Genomic DNA, 19,723 nt, shown 5'->3' with positions numbered 1-19,723 from the left:
CTTGCCAGGTGCCGGCATGCACCTCTGCTCCCTCCTGTAACAGCTGATTGTCATCATGGGACAGGACACTGGCGCCCCCCCAAAATCCTTCCAACGGACCCATTCGAATAGTCCCAACCTCCCTAGTGAAGGAGAGTGAGGTTCTCTGCAGCCTTCAGCAAGTTAGGAGTCCTGGTCCCAGCTCTGACTTCTTTGGAATCCTTGACTCTGGTGCCTTCAGGGTCTGATCTCAGGGCATCCCATTCCTTCCCTCTCTGGTCCTCTGAATTCCCTTCTGCTGAGCTCCCAACAGGAGGATTAGGTAAGACCCTGTACTATTTCCAGTGAACTGTCACTCAAAGGTGATGGGCATTCTACTGACGATGCCATTCCCTGCTCTGGGTGCCCTCTCCCTATCCACCTTTTTCACTGACCTGTGTTGCCCTGGGTTGTCCTGCGGGAGTGTCTTCCGTGCCAGGTTCTCCCCTCCCCACTCCATGCCTATGACCCATACAGAGGAGGGGTGGCTGATTCCTCGTGTTGAGGGAGTAGTCCAGTGTGGGTTTTAGGCCAATTTAAAGGTATTTCTCACCCTCTCCCCATCCTGGTATGGTTGTGGTTGCCCTTGGAGGGGTGTTGGGGAGGGGGCCATTTCTTCCTATGTGAGAAAGCCTGTTCCAGCTTTTTACCCAGTGGACTTTGTTTTTATTGGGAGTTCAAGTCCATCAGCTAGCCTTCTTGGATCTCCATGCCAGAAAGTCAGGAGAGTCAACACACCTTTTACATCCAGGTAATCCTGAACCAATCAGCTGGGACCACTGAGCTAGAGCCTGCCTGGCGTAGGGCCAAAGGAGGAAACCTTCTCTTTGCTGTTGGTGCTTGTCTCCATCGCCCCAGAGCCACTTTGGCGGCTACTAAATGAGTCGGCTGCTGAAGCTCACTCCCTGGGCAGGGTGTCCTAGTGAATTGGCTCCTGCCTCGGTCTCCCCAGGCCACCTCTGGTATATGGTGTGGACAGGTCCCCCTACAGAGGAGGAAAAAAGGATGAGGTGGAGCAGTGCAGATGGAGAGCACAGTTTATAGATTGGTTTCTATGGCCAAAGAAAGGTACTGCATCCTCCTCCCCAGGTTCTGGTTCCCTACTGCAATGGATAGGATCCTGGCAGGTCCTATGTGAAGGCAGATTTTGGACCCAATACAGGGTCTCCCCATTAGTGCCCTGGCTGGGGCTAGCAGACAGAGAGAGACCGTTGAATTGAGAAGTAAACCCCAGAGTCCTCCCAAGAGTGATGGCAGCCCCCACCAATGCTGTAACTGGCTGCCCGTGATCTGGCCATCGGAGGGGCACTGCTTATGACAAGGGCCCAGTTTGGAAAAGTAGCACATTGAAAGGCACTTTTGCTGCCATGAGAGTTTCTGGCCTGACACTGGGGAACTATGTTGGCTCATTTTCCTGGGGGCATCACTCCAGGGGCACAGAAGCTCAGATCTCTAGAATGAGAGTTTGCCTTTCAAACCTTTTCTGCTCTCCCTTTGGGCATTCTGTTTCCAGGAGGCTAACGAAAGGAATTTGGCACTGGGCTGCTATCTCAGCCCAACCCCCAGAGGGAGAAGGGGAGAGGTTGGCCCAAGGCCCAGGACTCCATATGCCTAGGTTCTGTGCTTGTTCCTATTTCTCCCGCTGACTCCCGAAGGGAAACAGTAGCACAGGCTGAAGGTCCCAGACCCATGTTTGGCCACTGGAGTGTTTGGCGAGAAGATTGTGGTGGTACTTCCCCAAGATGGACTTCCAGGCCAAGAGAGGGAAAAGAAGAAGAGGAACTAGTATGGATGTCCTTGGAGATTGGGTGGGCCAGACAGGCAGGGAGGGAGAGCTAGAAATCATTAGAGGAAATAAAATAGACCAGAGCCCTTCTTGGGCCCACAATAGCTAAGCTCCCCAGGTGGCGGACCTGTACCTCTCCGAGCCCACCTTCATTTCCCAGAAGGAGTTGGGGAGGGCACTGATATCCCCAGGAGTTACTGGAACTCATCCCCATGGTTGCACAAAGATTTCCACGTGTGCAAGGTGTGGTGACTGCTAGCTAGTTCCTCCTCTTCTTTCCCTGTCCCACATGAGACTCATGGTCTAAGTAGGTGGGAGAACAGTCATTGAATCCCCATTTTACAAATAAGGAAACTGAGGCTCAGAGAAGTGAAATGACTTGCCGAAGATTACACAGCAGGCAAGGGGTGTAGCCAGGATTAGAATCCAGGTCCTCAGGCTCCCAGGCCCATGCTTTCTCTCCACCAGGCCACATTGCTCCTGCCACAACCATTGTCACCAGCTCCCTAAAGTAACTTTTGGGAAGCCAGTAGCTCTGTCTACTCCACGCTAGTGAATGATCCTCTTGTAGGGGCAGGTAGTGGGGTGAGGCCGGGGGGTGTTGTGAGGCAGGCGGCTGAATGCAAGGACGATGCTCTGCTGCAGGGGAAACCTGGAGACAGCAGGGTACCATTTTAAAGAAAATGGAAAACTCTGCTCTAAGAAGACCCTGGCTGGACTCACACTGGGGAACCCGCTGCCTGGAGAAATGTGCTCCGTGGCTGTTTCTAGAGTGAGGTCTTGTTGAGTTCATCCCCTCCCCCATTGGTCTGTAGCCTTACAGCAGGGTTTTTGAAATATTTTTGCCAGAAAGCAATTCCAGGAAAGGATGTTACAACAGAGGCTGAATATTTCAGTTCCCGCCATCCGATATGGAAGTCTGTTGACCCCAAGAGATTCTTCTTTCTTCCCAGCATGTGCCTCTCCTGGGTCCTGGGGGTCCCCACTGCTTAACTCGAGGGTAGTTCTTCCCTTGTTGATCTTGAGTCCAGCACAACCCTCCCAAAGACCCCTGATCTGTGACCTTCTCCTCTGCTGCCTGGCCTTTGGAGGACTCGCTGAGTCCGTCAGTTGATCCTCTAGATGATGAAGGCCTTAGACCGCTTGTGGAGATTTTTCCCTGACTCTTCAGCAAGCTTGGGGTGTGTGTGTGTGTTGGGTTGGGGTGGCGGGGCGAAGGGTGGGGGATCTGAAGCCTCCTCTCCAAAGTGAACTACCAAAATAGATGAAAGAGAAAATGCAAACAAATCCTCGGAAATGGGGCACTTCCCTCTGTCGCTCCTGTGCATTGCCATAGGATCCGGAGGCTTGGTCTGAGAGATGCTTGAAAGGGAAGGGGGAAGAGAATAACAGTCTTCTTACTCCAATCAATCAATGGCATTTAGTGAGAACTTACTATGTGCAAAACACTGTACTAAGTACTTGGGAGAGTACAACAGAATTAGGAAGTTGTCCTACTCCTCTGGATGCTGTTACAGTATTCATTCATTCAATCATATTTATTGAGCGCTTACTGTGTGCAGAGCACTGTACTTAAGCGCTTGGGAAGTACAAGTTGGCAACATATAGAGACGGTCCCTACCCAACAGTAGACCCCACTTAGCCAGACTAATTGAGGCTGAGTCCATTTAGGTCATCAAAAGAACAAAAAAACCAAAATGGGCCCTGGGCATCGTCTTAGGCACCATTCTCATCTTGTTCTGTTATCTGCCACTGCCCCCTCCTCCACCCCCATACCCTCCCATTCACACACACTTTTTGGTTTTTTAGTCTTTTTGGTCTCTCCAAACTAGCCTCTGGCTGCTTTCATGGCACCTGTCCTCAAATGTTTGGGATGAGAAGGTAACAGATTTCTGACTGACCCTCTGGGAGTCCTGGGAATGCCTGTAGCTGGCTACCTCCTTAACTGTCAAGCAATGAAAAATACAATTCTCAGAAACGGAAAATGTTTATAACGAGATCAACACTGCCCTTCTGGTGTTCAAAACAGTAAGCCTGTTTCCTTGCTGGGATAGACTCCTCTTGTCTTCAGCCCCATGCCTTATCCTCTGGGAACCCAGATTATTGCTTCATAAAGCAGATGGACAGTGATATTATTGCTCTGGTACACAACACGCAAGTAGAGACAACTGATAAATGTAAAAAACAGTGATGATGGAGGGGAGAAATCTGATCCTTTTCCGTAGCAGAAAACAAATCCAAGGAGTTCCTTGAATTCAGAATCCTGGGTGACCTCAGCTGACGCATTAGCCAAGGGGAACCCTAGTGAAGATGGAAGTGAGCAGGAAGCAAATAAGCCCCCTCTTATGGGTGGGACCCTTGTCTTTTCCTGCTATTGTACTCTCCCAAGCATACTCTACTACTTTACTACCATGCTCTGAACATGGGAGGCATTCAGTGAATGCTGTCATTTCTGATGTTTGGCCTGTGGCCCCTGTCTTTTAGAGCTGTGAGGCTCTGTGAGGGTCCATACCTCAGGAAGAGGCAATGTAATCGGGGGAGCAGCAGGCACCAGGCTGGGGGTCAGGAGGCTTAGACATGTCCCCGCTCAGCCTCTGACGTTCTGGGTGACCTGAGGCGAGTCCCTTTCCGCCTCGGAGCCTCGGTTGAGCCACTTGTGAAATAGGGAAAATCATTTCTGGCATGCGCTTACCTCTTGGAAGGTGGAGTGAGGGTGGAGTGAAGTGGCATGTGAAGCCCGTGGAAGAAAGGTTTGAAGGAGGCATTGTAATGACCATTTTTTTCATTGCTTGGGTGAATTTGATATTCATACACTTTAATGATACAGGCATTATAATAATTTCCTGTTGTGATAGAGTCTCCTGGTGGTATGACAGGTCCGGTGGGTTCTGTAACGTAAGGATGGTGTTCCTGAGGGAGGCTTCATTAGGGGAACTCTCCCTGGTACCTCCACCATATACATGGGTGCAGCTGTTTCTTCCACCCCTGAATTGGGTGGTACCCAGATAGACATGAGTCTCACTGGAATCAATCAATCAGTCATATTGGAAGAGCATTCCCTAATTTTGCTATCATGGTCTGAGAATACTACCGGTGGTATTTATTAAGCACTTAATGTGTGAAGCACTGTTCTAAATGCTGGGATAGGTACAAGTTCATCAGGTTGGATACAGTCCCTGTCCCACATATGGGACTCACCATCTAATTAAGTAGGAGAGAGATCAGGCATTGAATCTCCATTATGCAAGTGAGAAAATTGAGGCCCAGGGAAGTGACTTACCCAAGGTCACACCACGGGCAAGTGGTGGAACTACAGTTAGAACCCAAGTCCTCTGACTCTCGGGCCTGGGCTTTTTCCATTAGGTCACACTGCTCTTCAAAATATGCAGTGGAAACATGCTATGGAAAGAGGCATTATGGCATGTTCAAATATACAGCTTTCAGAATTGAGTCCAGATGTACAGCTTTCGGAATTGAATCCAACATGTAGAAGCCATTTAGTGTGTTCAGAATCACCCCACTCCCTGAGATGATGTTTCAGCTTGACTTCACTGTACTTCAGACTCCACATTTGGGTGTTTGTCCCTCCTCCAGACCCTCATATTTCATTCTCATCTTCGTGTATGTTACTGGGATATTTCTGCTTAAGAGAATAGCAGTTTCAGTATGTAAGTTGAGAAGACAAGATATCTGGTCTGTTATCCAGAATTTTTTGGTTTGTTAGGTACTTCTGTCCAATCTTAGCAAGCATTTTCTACCTCCTTGTGAGTAGCAGCCTTTATTAAGCACCTACTGTGGGCCGAATACTGTACTGGTGCCTAAAAATCTATAACAGAAGTAAAAGATACAGTTCCTTCCTTGAGGCTCTTCAAATCTAGTGGACTTTACTTGCTGGAGTAATCCACAGAAGCTAATAGTAATAGCAATAATTGTGGTATTTGTTAAGTGCTTACTTACTATCCTGGGGTAGATACAAGTTAATCAGGTTGGACACAGTTCCTGTCCCACACAGCGCTTACAGTCTAAGGGGGAGAGAGAACAGGTTTTGAATGTCCATTTTACAGATGAGGAAACTGAGGTACAGAGAAGTGAAGTGACTTGTCCAAGGTCATGCAGCAGGCAAATGGCAGAGGCAAGATTAGAACCCAAGGTAGTCGTTCAACTTTCATCTTGCGTTTTTGCTCGTTTTGTTCGTGATCCATCAAGGCCTACACCTATTATCAAGGAAGTTTTCCTTCAGGTCTGTTCACAGTAATTTTGTCATTAAAAGTTATCCAGGAACAACCATGCTTTCCTGAAATTCTGTCACAGACCTTTCATCTTGAACATCAAGCCTTGCTCTGGCCAAAATTCAGGCACCGTTTAATCTCCATCATTTTGGCTACTGTGATATAGATAAGTAGGGATATAATTGGATACTTTTTGTGCCCAAGGCAGATTTTTGTGTCTGGAGCATTTGGGGGCCTCCCACCCCTTCCCTCAACCCCCACCTTCTCCCCCACCACCCAGATTTCCTTAAGGGGGGGGGGGGGGGGGTAAAGGGGTCCTCCTGGATCTCCAAGCCTTAGCTTTACCAGCTTTACTAAAGCCATTCAGTTTGGGCCCCAGAAAATAAAAGAAAAATGATGATGATGATGGTGGCATTTATTAAGCGCTTACTATGTGCAAAGCACTGTTCTAAGCGCTGGGGGGGTTACAAGGTGATCAAGTTGTTCCACGTGGGGACAGGTGTTCCCTCCACTTACCCGGCTGTACATGGTTAACCCCTAGCATCCCCCCAAATGTGACTGGGACAAAGGCAGCTTCTTTGCTTGTCTGGCCTAGTTCTGCCCCTGGAGGTAGGTCCCATGCAGCTCTTTTGGGCTCCTAAGGTGGAATTTGCTAGTGACCTAGTGAAAAGAGCCTGGACCCGAGAGTCAGAGGACCTAGATTCTAATCCAGGTTCTGCCACCTGCCTGCTGTGTGACCTTGTGCAAGTCATTTCACTTCTCGGTGCCTCAGTTTCCTCATCTGTAAAATGGGGATTCAATTCCTGTTCTCCCTCCCCCTTAGTCTGTGAACCCCACGTGGGACAGGGATTGGGTCCGACCTGATTAACTTGTATCTACCCCAGCGCTTAGAGTAGAGCTTGACACATAGTAAGTACTTAATAAATACTATTATTATTATTATTATAGATTTTGCTGCAGGATTTATATGTGCATTATTCCTCAAGGCTCCCTGGTGATCTGCAACAGGGATTGGTTTTAATAACCGGTGTTTACAGATTGCAATCTGACTTACTGTAAAAACATTCCTCAGTTTGGCAATCGGAGTCATCCAGATCGTAGATGTGTGTGACTCCTTTTCCACCTTCTGTGCGTGGGTCAGAGGTCCTCTGGATTTCAGGCGGCAGGTGATAATGATGTTTTGCCCTGAATGTTAATATTATGTGTGATGGCCTCTAGATCTGGGAGAATCATTTTATAAAACAAGAGTGAATGTGGGAGAACTGGTTTTGCCGACAGCTTGTTAGGCCTTTCCTGTGCTGAGGCAACACTGTGTCTGCTGAAAGCACAGGAACAGGTACTCCCCGGTTGTCAAAGGTGGCTTCAGCAATGACCTGCAGAAGTTTTCTGACCAAATCAACCATTTTTGTTCCCCCATCCCCCCCACCCCCACTTCGGGGCTTTGTCCTTGGAAAGTTACAGATTTTCAGGGACAGGGTCTCCAAAGGTGGACCTGTCTCTCCAGCTCCTTGCCTCTCCCGATTAAGTCTTTCTTCCCTTTCTCTTGAGTTCTCTCAGTCGATGGCCCCTTTGCCTGCCTGTCTGCCTGCTTGCTTGACCTCTGCCAAGCCTTTCTTGTGGCCAAGGAGAGAGTCACAAAGACAGCAGTTCCACACCCCTGTGCACCCCCCAGCTGAATTCCCCAACACCTGGTCCCAGATTGCTTCAGGAGCGGGTTGCCATTCCAGCCAGCATCTGGGCAGTTTGTTCCCCATCCCTTATTAGTCCAGTTACTTGGTCACTTTGACAGTCTGCCCAAGGCTAGTTGTGCAGGTCTTCTCTCAGCATGGAGCCCTGCCTGGCAGAGACCCCTGCCACTAAGTGCTCATTTTGTCTTTCAGTTTAGCTCAGACTCTTCCTCCCTGCTGGCTACCCCATATTTCCAGGGCCTGAGGAAAAGTATCTATATCTGAGATATAATAATAATAACTGTGGTATTTGTAAGCGCTTACTATGTGCCAGGCACTGTACTAAGCGCTAGGGTGGATACAAGCAAATCAGGTCGGACACAGTCCCTATCCTGCATGTAGTTAACAATTTTAATCCCCATTTTACAGTAATGCCCAGAGAAGTTAAGTGACTTGCCCAAGGCTGCACAGCAGATGAGTGGCGGAACTGGGATTAGAACCCATGACCTTCTGACTCCCAGGCCCATGCTCTAGCCACTACTCCGTGCTGCTTTCTTAGAGATATCTGAGGTCATGCTTCTTCCCTTTGCAGTCTCCTGACCTCCCCGCAATCAATCAGTTAGTCAATCAGTGGTATTTATTGAGTGCTTACTGTGTGCAGAGCACTGTACTAAGCACTTGGGAAGTACAAGTCGGCAACATATAGAGACAGTCCCTACCCAACAACGGGCTCACAGTCTAGAAGGGGGAGACAGACAACAAAACAAAACATGTAGACAGGTGTCAAAATCGTCAGAACAAATAGAATTAAAGCTATGTGCACATCATTAACAAAATAAATAGAATAGTAAATATGTACAAGTAAAATAGAGTAATAAATCTGTACAAATATATATACAAGTGCTGTGAGGAGGGGAAGGAGGTTTGGCGGGGGGGGATGGAGAGGAGGAGAGGAAAAAGGGGACTCAGTCTGGGAAGGCCTCCTGGAGGAGGTGAGCTCTCAGTAGGGCTTTGAAGGGAGGAAGAGAGCTAGCTTGGCAGATGTGTGGAGGGAGGGCATTCCAGGCCAGGGGAAGGACGTGGGCTGGGGGTCGATGGCGGGACCGGTGAGAATGAGGTACAGTGAGGAGGTTAGTGGCAGAGTAGTGAAGGGTGCGGGCTGGGCTGTAAGAGAGAAGGGAGGTGAGGTAGGAGTGGGCGAGGTGATGGAGAGCCTTGAAGCCGAGAGTGAGGAGTTTTTGGTTGACTGGGGACCATGGCATCAGGAGGAGAAGGGGTAAGGACTCTCTTTCCTTGCTTTCCCCTCTCCTCATCCCTCTCCACCCTCCTACTTTTCTCCCTGCCACCATCACATTTTCCTCCCTTCTTCCTTCCACTCTTTGCCCAGCCCTCCCTGCCTTCCACCCTAAGTTCCTCCCCTACCCAAAAGGAAATATTGGCATCCCAGCAGCCCACTAGCCCAGGAATTCCAAACCGAGTGGCTCGCTCAGTCCTGGCTCTGAACTGGCCAGGGTATCGTCAGGAGCCCAAGAGCCCTGCCTTTGAGCCCAGCAGGCACCTCTGTGGTTGGTTTGAATTAAGGCAGCTACTTCCCCCTTAAACGCAACTGCAATGGGAGCCTGGTCCTGCAGAAACAGGACTTTGTCCCTCCCCTCCTCCTGGTGAAGTTGAGCTGGGTTGGAGGGGGGGTGGGCCTGGTGGGAGGTGGCGGGGGTGGGGGGAGAGGTGTAGAGGCTAAGAAGCTGGTGGTGAGAGGTAAAGGGATACTAAGACTGTGACACAGTTGACACTGTGGGCTTCAGTTTTCCCCATTTGTAACAGGGAGACCAATGAGGCTGATCTGAACATTTGAGCTGAGGATTCAGTCCCTGTTCTCTCTCCTACTTAGACTTTGATGTGGGACACGGACTATGTCCAACGTGATTAATTTCTGTCTACCCCAGAGCTCAGAATAGTGTTTGGCTTATAGTGTTTAACAAATACTATTACAATAATAATAATATAATAATACTTAGATGAGTTTTTTGCCCTTCAGCAATCCTTGGTGTGAAATGAGGGGGCAATCCAGGCTCCCAATTAGGTGCCTGCTCCCCATTTGCTGCCACCAGCCCAGGGACTGCTCTGTCCCATCCCTAGGTGCTTGGAGAACTCCTAGAACATGAAGAAGCTTTGCAGGTTGCAACCACTAATCCATAAAGCTCAGACCTTCTCATGGACAGAATACATTTGACATAAAGGGGTATCCCCCAGCCTCTCTGAGAAGCAACGTGGAGAGAGCAGGCCCTCTGGGGAAAGGGAGGTCTGGCATGCTGACCTCCAGAGTGACCTCGGCCAGCAGTCGCAGGAGAATGTTTGAGTGGCTGGCATTTTTATGGTAGAAGGGGAAACTGCCTCCCTCTCTCTCCCTCTGCCCCTTCCACCCCCACTTTAATCCCTGTGTCTCTCTCCATCTCTCCATCTTTCTCTTCCTCTATTTCCCTCCACCTCCATCTCTTCCTCCATCTCTCTCTAAACTGGGAGTGTGGGATGGCAGTGGGGAAATCTCCCCGGGAAACCCACAGTAATGCAAATGGATTTTTTAGCAGGATCTGCGACAGGGCTGGTAGATAGTGTTCTTCCCACTGACTTGCCTGGTAACTCTGCTCGGGTCTATTTAACCACTATCTGTGTTTGAGAAACTGGCCCTACCTCCTATTCCCAGAGCAGCGACCAGTGGGAGAAGCTGGCCCTGGCCATGCCAACTCTGCAGCCTGTGTGGCTTATGTGAATTTTCCATGTTATTCAACTGCTCTCCCAGCAAACCCTTCCCCTGTCTGTCAAAAGAAAGATGCCAGAGACTCCTTCCTCCTTGGCCTGGGCCACTTGCCTCCTGGATTGGGATGTGGAAAAGGCTGGTGTTCAAATGGGCCACTTGGTAACATTCGATTGGATGAATGGAGAGGACAATCCCAGCGTTCATGTCCAAGGCTCTGGTCGGCTTGGGAGGCGGCCCCCCCACAGACCTTTTACCATGGCACGAGCAAACCAGGGACTAAAGCAGGGGGATTGACTCTGGCTCCATCCCCACTTGCCCAATTCTCTGAGCTTCTCCCAGACGGGGTGAGCCTGAGTCACCCCTTGGATTTCCGGTGGATGAATCAGCACCAGCACTATCTTTTGAACACCTACTGTGTGAATGCAGTGCTTGCTAATCCCAGCCCCCTGCACAGCTGGCTCCCAGAAGGCTGTTTGAGCCACAGAAAAACGTCCCCATACTCCAGGCCTCTCACAGGCCTAATGAGAATCAAGCTAAAAGCAATTGCACATTCTGCCTTTTCTCTTCTTTCTTGGTTGATTTTCTTGTAAGTCTGTGTCCGATAGGGAGCTCTGAGCTTGTCCGCCGTGGCCAGAAAACTGATGTTCAGCCCTTGGCCTGGTGATTTGGAGAACAGCATGAGGGAGCAGGAGGAGGAGGTGGTAGTGGTGGGGTGGAGTGGCAGTGTGTTGGTGGGAGGCAGGGGAGCGACGAGGGCATTGGGGAAATTGTGGGTGGGGCCAAGGCATATTGTGAGCCACCTAGAATTTGGAGCCCAAACAACGAGTAGACTCTGCAGGGGCCTGATTCTGGGGACAAAACCTGGCCTCCGGTTGGCTGCAGCCCCTCTCCAAGCAAAGAGCCCTACAGGCCTAGGCCCAGGAGGGGAGGCTTAAGCCTGGCTGTTCTCTTTACAGGATGTTTGATGTGGGTGGCCAGAGGTCTGAGCGGAAGAAGTGGATCCACTGCTTCGAGGGGGTGACTGCCATCATCTTCTGTGTGGCCCTCAGTGCCTACGATCTGGTGCTGGCTGAAGATGAGGAGATGGTAAGGAGCATGCGACACACCCCCTTCCTCCCACCTTGGCATAGCATTCTCTGTGGCCCTAGGAATATCACACTCAGCCACGCACTCTCTCACACATACTCTCACACGTTCACTTTCTCTCACACACACTGTTACAGACTGCGCCCCTCCAAGCGGGGATTAATCCCATCAAGTAAAGCAATAGGGTTAGGGAGCCTGGATGGAGACTTGGAACTCCTGGGTTCTGATTCCCAATTCCTTGTGCAGGTATATCACTCAGGCTGCCCTGCATCTGATGCCCCAAGAGAATTTAACTCAGGGGAGGGAAGGGGATTTGGGCCCCTCAGAAGAAAGGAACAAGAGAATTTGCCAGGACCAATTGCAAGAGAAATTGCCAGCTCCCAATTCCAGGACCTCTCCCCATCCTTCCCCTCCCCGCCACCCCGCAACACACACAACTATCTGATTCTCCCTTCCTGGCTCCCCAAGGGCCTGAGGAGCAGACTTGCTTTCCCCAGGGAGTCTGGGACCCAACTAGGTGTGGGGAGCCTTCAGCACTTTCTTCGCTGGTACACTGACTCGTGCCTCATGGCAGGAGAAGCTTAGGAGTTGTGTTTATCTTTCCACTATCCAATTAGCACCACAGGCTTTAGCGGATTCGATTTTACAAGCTGGTCAGTGAGCAGAATTCCAGTTCGGACAACGCGTGGAGCTGTCTGGGCTAATAGATGTGGATTGCTCTTTTCCCAGGCACACTTCTGCCTCTTATCAGGCTCCCCTATGAGTATGCTGGGGTTCAGCTGAAGACCAAAACCACACTGCTGTAGCCTCCACTGGCACCTGGCTGGGGTGGCTGTTCCCAAGCAGCTGCAGCCAGATAGCAGGTGATGAGGATATCCTGATGCTCGGCACTGAGCCCTTAATGGGCCTTGTCAGCATGGCACAGGCTGCGGGGGGTTAGGCTGAAGCTTGCAACCTTCCCAGCCCTGGCCAGCTCTGGCACCGGCCACCCAGTCTCCTCTCATCTCATGTTGAGTGTCGCTGAGTCACCTGAGACTCAGCCAGTGGCCAGTGCAACCCCAGGGCATTGAAACGCAGGGAATTCAGGCTGCTCCTCGCACCTAACCCCTCCACTAGCTCACTCACTGCCCTCACACCTTCTACAAATGTGGCTATCCAGGCCCTGGCTCCCTGACACCCACGCAAGACCTGCCGGACCTGGGTTGGGATTACGGGGCGGTCATTCGATCTGGCTCAATGAGGCCTGACAACTGCCAGTCGTCTCATCTGCCCTGGGATGTTTGGCAGCTGGACGGTGAACACCTGTGTCTGCTTCTCTCCTCAGAATCGAATGCACGAGAGCATGAAGCTGTTTGACAGCATTTGCAACAACAAGTGGTTCACGGATACATCCATCATCCTCTTCCTCAACAAGAAGGACCTGTTTGAAGTGAAGATTCTCCACAGCCCCCTCAACATCTGCTTCCCAGAGTACACAGGTATAGGGGCACTGAGCCTGGAGTCCAGCCAGGGATGAACTGAAGGCCTAAATGGGTGTATGTGGAGTCGGCAGGTGCTTCCAGATAACACATTTTTAAACCAGCCACCAGAGGACTCTACCCAAGATGAAGTGGGGGTTGGGGGGAGAGAATGGTTCCAGCCACCCGCAATTAGACCTAGGCACAGGCAAGAGCAGAAACTGCTGCTAACTCAGCAGCAGGAAGGGGAGGGGAGTCCCCATGAGAAGAGCCTTCCAGGAGCCAGGCGGGAACCCCCAGGTCAAGATGAATCAAAGTGATCGAGGTGGATTCATGAGCAAGAAACTCCAATTAAGGGAATTTGATCAGTGACTCGGCTTTATCTTAGACTGTAGACTTCAGGACCCTGCCTGGGGCCACAAGGGGCCCCTTCTGACTGACCCCACCTGCCAGTCATCCAAAGCCCAGTCAGAGCCAAAGGCCCTCCCAGCGCTACAGTGTTCTCTGTACCCTCTCTCCCGGCCCGTGGAGTTCCCCGGAGCCTCTGGCAGCACAGGCTAGAGCCAGGCTGAGAAGAGGCTTTTTAACTGCTTCACTGCCTGGCCTGGGCAACTGCCAGGGCTGGGCGGGAAGCCCCTCAGAGGACTCATTCCTACCTTAGCCTGTTTCCGGCCCCTCACCTCAACAGCACAGAACACTTACCGTGTTGGCCCCCAGGCACGTGCTGACCTCTGCCCAGGTCCAGTGGGAGCCCAGCAGCTGCAGCCAATGTGCTGAGCCATTAGCCTTCCTTATCTCTTTCACTGAAACTATACACAGACCATCTCACTTCCTTTTTTCTCTCATCTCGAGAGCTGCACACGGCCCTCCCCGGGGGAAGAGAGATTATGCTCCCATTTTACAGATGGGGAAAACTGAACACAGAGTTGGGTGGCGGTCATCTGGTCACCAGGGAGATGGTGAGAGAGCCCTGGAGTGTGAATTGTACTTTCCTATATGCTTAGTATAGTGCTCTGCACACGGTAAGCACCCAATATATACCAGTGATGGATTGATTGGAGCCCCAACTTCCAGGCTGGGGTTGATCCCACAGAGTTCTGGATCCAAGCAAGGGGGTGCTGTTTTCCAGCCAGAGCCAGAAGGGTCTTAGAGGGTCTTGGAAAAGCATTGTGGCCTAGTGGAAAGTGCCCAGGCCTGGGAGTCAGAGGACCCAGGTTCGAATCCCTGCTCCACCATTTGCCTGCTGTGTCACCTGGGACAAGACACTCAACTTTTCAGTGTCTCCATTTCCTCATCTGTAAAATGTGGGTTCAATACCTGTTCTCCCTCCTACTTGTACTGTGTGCCCCATGTGAGACAGGGACTGTGTTTGACCTGATTATCCTGTATCTGTATCCTGTATCTACCCCGGCATCTGGCAGTAACAGGACCCACAAGAGACCTGGAGGCCTCTGGAGGGAGGTCTGCTGTCCTCTGTCTTATCTTGAAGGCCTGGCTGGACTCCCCTCACACTCCCAGGGATAAGTCAGGAAACAGATCATGCTATGGGTCGGGTTGAGGCATCAACCCCAGCTCCCCACCCCACCCCAAGACTTGCTGGGACAGTTGAAGGGCAGTGGAAGGTCTTGAAGGTGAACTTCTTCCTCTTGCCTCTGAAATCCTTCAGCTGGATAAGAGCGAGTGGGCAGCTTGCCCAGTGCAGCCCCCACTGCTCAGGACTCAGGTCCAGTACCCTGGACTCCAAACAGAAAGATGGCCAATGGAGCTGAAGGGTAGATGAATGGGAGACAGAATGGAGGCCTGCCATCTTACCTAGTCCGCCCCCCCACACACACACACACAGCCTTTGTGGACCCTCAGTAAGTTCCCAAGGAGCTGAAGCCAGCATTCCCCTCAGGGGGAAAGAGTGGGCCAGGGAAAAGCCAAAGGTTCACTGAACTGGGAGGGCTAGCAGGCACCTCTTGAGCTCAGCATCACCTCTTGTGAGTCTCCTCATGACACAGCTGAAGCCCCCACAAGGCACAAAGCTGTTGCCTCGTGCTGGGGTGGCTGAGGTCAGAAAGGGCTGGCTGCTTGGTGGCAGCAGCAGAGTCTGCCTGGCCCCTGGTGCTGCTGTTCCTGTTGCTGCTGTTATTTATTCAGAGCACTTACTATGTGCCAAACACTGGGATAGATCCAAGGTAATCAAATTGAACACAGTCCCTGTCCCACCCGGGGCTCTCAGTCTGAAAAGGAGGGAGAGCTGGGATCTTATCCACATTTTCAAGAATCCAGGGCACAGCCCAAAAAGGTTAAGTAGCTCTCCCCTCTTTGTTAACTAGATGCAACATGACCTCGTGGATAGAGCATGGACCTGGGAATCAGAAAGACCTGGGTTCTAATTCCAACTCCATCACTTGTCTGCTTTGTAACCTTGGGCAAGTCATTTAACTTCTCTGTGCCTCGGTTACTTCATCTGTAAAATGGGGATTAAGACCGTGAGCCCCATGTGGGAATGGACTATGTCCAACCTGATTAGCTTGTATGTTCCCCAATGCTTAGTACAGTGCTTGGCACATAGTAAGTGCTTAACAAATACCATTTTTTTTTAAATGTACACACTTGGCTGTGGACCTTTTAAGCACTTTGACCCTCACCCCAGCCCCACAACATCCATGTCCATTTCCTTATATTCTACTATTTCTCCTATCTGTAATTTATTTTAATTTCTGTTTCCCCCTCTAAACTGTAAGCTCCTTGTAAGCAGGAATCGTGTCTGCCAACTCTGTTATATTGTACTTTCCCAAGCGCTTCAGTACAAGGCTCCGCACACAGTAAATGCTCAATAAATACCATTGATAGAGTGATTGATCACCCAGGGTCACACATCAGCTAAAAGGTGGAGCCAGGACTAGAACTCTGGTCTCGTGACTTCCAATCCAGTGTCCTTTCCACTAATCTGTGCCTATTCCCTTTCCCCTTCCCTCAAGGGTTTCCATCAGGTGGAAATGTCAGAGCACGGAAAGGGGTAGTGGGGTCGAGAACCTCAGTTTCCCCAGCCTTGCCTTCCCCAGCCATTTGGGACACCCAGCTCCCTTCTCACTGATATCCAGGCCCCTCCCGGGGGTGGAGCAGAGGTGAAAGCAGAGACGGGGTCCCAGTAATGCCTCCCCATAGGGGCTACCAGGCAGCCACTTCCACGTGGCTTTTTGTCCAAGCAGGTCCCCCGTGGCTGTTCTGAAGTGGAGATCCGGTTAGCATCACAGGAGGCGGGGGGGGGAAAGCTGGGGCCTCCGGGCTGTCCGGAGGCAGCGGTGTTAGTGTCATTTGTGGCAACTGAAGAAGTGACAGAGAAAGCAACCAATTTGGGGGAGTGGATGGATGCTCCTGATGGTGTGGGGGCCAGCCACAATGGGGAGGCGGGGTGGCAGGAGCTCTCCTGTTCACGTCCCCACACCCTGTTCCCCATAGGGGCCAGCAAGTATGATGAAGCAGCCAGCTACATTCAGAGCAAGTTTGAGGACCTGAACAAGCGGAAGGACACCAAGGAGATCTATACCCACTTCACCTGCGCCACTGACACCAAGAACGTGCAGTTCGTGTTTGATGCCGTGACCGATGTCATCATCAAAAACAACCTGAAGGACTGCGGGCTCTTCTGAAAGGCAGTGTGGGAAGGTAAGGACCCGGGCCCTGGGCTGGGCTTAGACTGGGGCAGCCAGAGCACAAGAAGGAGGGTCAGGCACCCACCCACCCCCTTCCCCCAGTCTCCTGGACCCCCAAGCAGGTATAAACTGGGCCAGGCTAGATCTGGGGAAGGGACTGTGACTCCTTCCCCCTCCCCTCCCTTCCCCCCGAGCCCATGCCTGCCATCCCCCAGTTTCACAGAGCCCCCAGCAGGCCCCTCGTAACCTGGCAACCAGCCGCTGGTTTCTAAGAGGCCAGTGGTGGCCCTGGCAATGCAGAGGGTTATTGTTCAGAAAGTATCTAGAGTACACAGAGTGCACAGAGAGAGGAAGGGAGACCTACAGGAGATAAGACAAAGGCAAATAAAAGAGGCCAGCCAGCTAGGAGTGACTGCTCTTAGAATTTATTTTAAAGGTTCAACTCTGCTCTAGGGGCTTTAGAGGGGTAAGACTCCATCCCTACCCACTCAGGGCATCCGCTCTACTGCTCCGCATGGGAGGAGAGCCCACCCTCGAAACTCAGCACTAATCGGTCTCTCTGTTCTTCCCCGCCCCCAGGATTACTTGAATTGTTCTAAGGAGGAAGATGCAGGAAGGAAGGACTGCGCCATTTTAACAATATCAGCTTCTCGTTTTGTTCTCGTTTCCTTTTTGTCTTTTTTTTTTTTTCTAACGGAGAGACTTTGGTAAAGAATGCAAGGCTTTCCAGGTTGCTACCCCACCCCACCGCTGCCGGCTGAGTGTGATGTTTGTGTTTGAACCCCGTCTCTTCCCTCCCTTCCCCCCCATCTCCCGCCCCCCCCCCCCCGACTACAACACCCACAGCCTTCTCATTCTTAACTCAAGGGCAGAAGCTCAAATCGGGGGTAATTGTTTGGGTTTTATTTTATTCTATGTCTTGAGGGGCGGGACACACATATACATGTTAGTGGTTTTGAAATGCAAATGTTTTATGGTGGAAATGTAATATTGCTCTCACAGTGGTGTCTGCTTTGCAAGAAAGAAAAGAAAAAAATTGTTTCCAAATGTTTACATTTAACCTCTTGCTCTCAGGGCCAGAGATGCAGGGTGGGGTGGGTCCAAGGGATGTCACCTCAACACCCCTTTCTGCCCAGAGCAGTAAAAATGGAAAAAAACACACAAACATTCCTTTGAAGAAATTTCAAATCAAAAAAAGCTTCTTTACCTTGCTTTTAAAATAAAAAAACCTAAAAAAACTATTTAAAAATGTCAAGTACTAAATGGTTATGTTGTCCTGAAAAAGAGATGATCTACAGTCAATTCTGTGCCTTGAGCATGTCTGTATGTTTACACCTGTTTCATAGTTTGCTTCAATCGTGTTGTTTCCAATGGAGTGGTATCTCTCCCCCCCACCCCCCAAACCTGGATCCCATTCCCATTCCCAGTGCAGTGATGGTGCGTGCAGCTTCCTAACACCCCCACCCCCCCGGCCTTCTCTTCCCAACAGGGGCCCCACCCTGGCCTTGCACAGCTGCAGAGTTCACTTCCCAAGGGCTGTTTGATATCAGCTGAGAAACAGTCGGTGTCAACGGGAGCTCCTTTCTCCGTTTCAAAACCCTCCCCTATAACTCCTGCCCATCTGGTCCTTTGCCCTTCTCCCCCCCCCCCCCCACCTCCTTCTTCCTCTTCTCCTTCACTTCCCATTCCTTCCTCCTTGCCTTTCCCTTCTCCCTTCCCTCCAGTTTCCTTTCTTCCCTTCTGGTTTCCGTTCCCTCCCTACCCCATCCCAGAGTCTGAGCTTACCCTGAGGTTGCTCCAAGTGCTGTGAGACATGTTAACCATAGTTCCTTAGCTCTAACTGTAGGAAATACTGCTGTATGGAAGTAACCCGCTCTGAAACCCACCCTGCGCTGGACATGGGGCCCTGTAGTTGAGAATGTTGGACGCAGCCTTTCGCTTTTATCACACGTTTTATCAAATTGTTCACATGATTTGAAATAATAAAATGTAGAGAGAAAACATCCCCAGTGGCTCTGCCTGCCTTTTTTTTATTGGCGTTCTCGGAGCGGAAGAGTTGTGCTGGCTATAGCTCTCTCCAGCCCGGCCCCTGGGACCCACCCTGATGCCTCGCCTACTCACTCCCACCACCTGGTAAAAAATTCCCACTGCTGGATCGATCTCCCTACCTGGAAATGCGGAGGTGAAGCGGTAGAGATTGCAGGGATGCTTTTGGAAGTCTGCACCATGGATCCAGCCACCCATCTTCCCTCCTTTCTTCCTCTTCCTGCCCCTCTGAGAGCCCTGGACTGCTCTTCAATAGGCATTGCGACCTCCCTTTGTACCATCTTTATTTTGTCTTTGTTTCACCCGCCCCCGCCCCCCCCCCCCCGACCATCACAACCACACACATTTCATTTTGTGTTTTCCTTTTTTATAGGGGGGGCAAATATACATGCAAAATAATAATAATGATGGTATTTGTTAAGTGCTTACTATGTGCCAAGCACTGTTTTAAGCACTGGGGGAGATACAGGGTAATCAGGTTGTCCCACATGGGGTTCACACTTTTAATCCTCATTTTACAGATGAGGTAACTGAGGCACAGAGAAGTTAAGTGACTTGCCCAAGGTCACACAGCAGACAAGTGGCGGAGGCGGGATTAGAACCCACATCTTATGACTCCCAAGCCCATGCTCTTTCCAACAACTAAGCACACACACACATACATACATATACACACACCATCCTCAATATGAGTAACATTCAATGAGCTGCTGCTGAGTGCAGAGCACTAGAACAGAGGGAGACACAAAAAGGACTAGCAAAGCTAGAACAATAGTTTCAAAATGTGAATTGATGTGAATAAGAAACACAACCTGTTGACCATAGGTGCCCCAGCTGTGGCCCCCATGAGACCAAGTGATGACACTGAGCAATTGCAGGGGGTGGGGGGGAGCATGGTAGGGGACAGGAGAACCAAGGAGGAAAGGAGCTTTCTGCTCTGCAGCTGTGGGCCCGATAAGATGATTTTCTGTAGTGCTGTTTCAGCCATTTTGATATCTTTGGGCACTGGGCAGATCTCAGCCTCACCTTGATCAA

General features: G+C 50.7%; 1 protein-coding gene across 2 annotated transcripts in view; it reads left to right on the top strand.

The window, feature by feature from the left end:
* GNAI2 (G protein subunit alpha i2) overlaps positions 1-18,647 on the top strand; it is a 153,739-nt gene extending 135,092 nt beyond the window's left edge. For both annotated transcript variants that reach the window (XM_038772534.1, XM_038772536.1), the window contains exons 6-9: positions 11,412-11,541; positions 12,866-13,019; positions 16,449-16,655; positions 17,222-18,647. In XM_038772534.1, the coding sequence (XP_038628462.1) occupies positions 11,412-11,541; positions 12,866-13,019; positions 16,449-16,639 (475 nt within the window). In that variant the 3' untranslated portion in view covers positions 16,640-16,655; positions 17,222-18,647. The remainder of the gene's footprint in view (positions 1-11,411; positions 11,542-12,865; positions 13,020-16,448; positions 16,656-17,221) is intronic.
* Positions 18,648-19,723: the final 1,076 nt, after the last annotated feature.

The sequence above is a fragment of the Tachyglossus aculeatus genome, chromosome X1 (assembly GCF_015852505.1).
Source record: "Tachyglossus aculeatus isolate mTacAcu1 chromosome X1, mTacAcu1.pri, whole genome shotgun sequence".
In the NCBI taxonomy this organism is placed as follows: Eukaryota; Metazoa; Chordata; class Mammalia; order Monotremata; family Tachyglossidae; genus Tachyglossus; species Tachyglossus aculeatus.
Note: the sequence above shows the minus strand (reverse complement) of the source record. Positions and strands in the feature narration are given on the sequence as shown.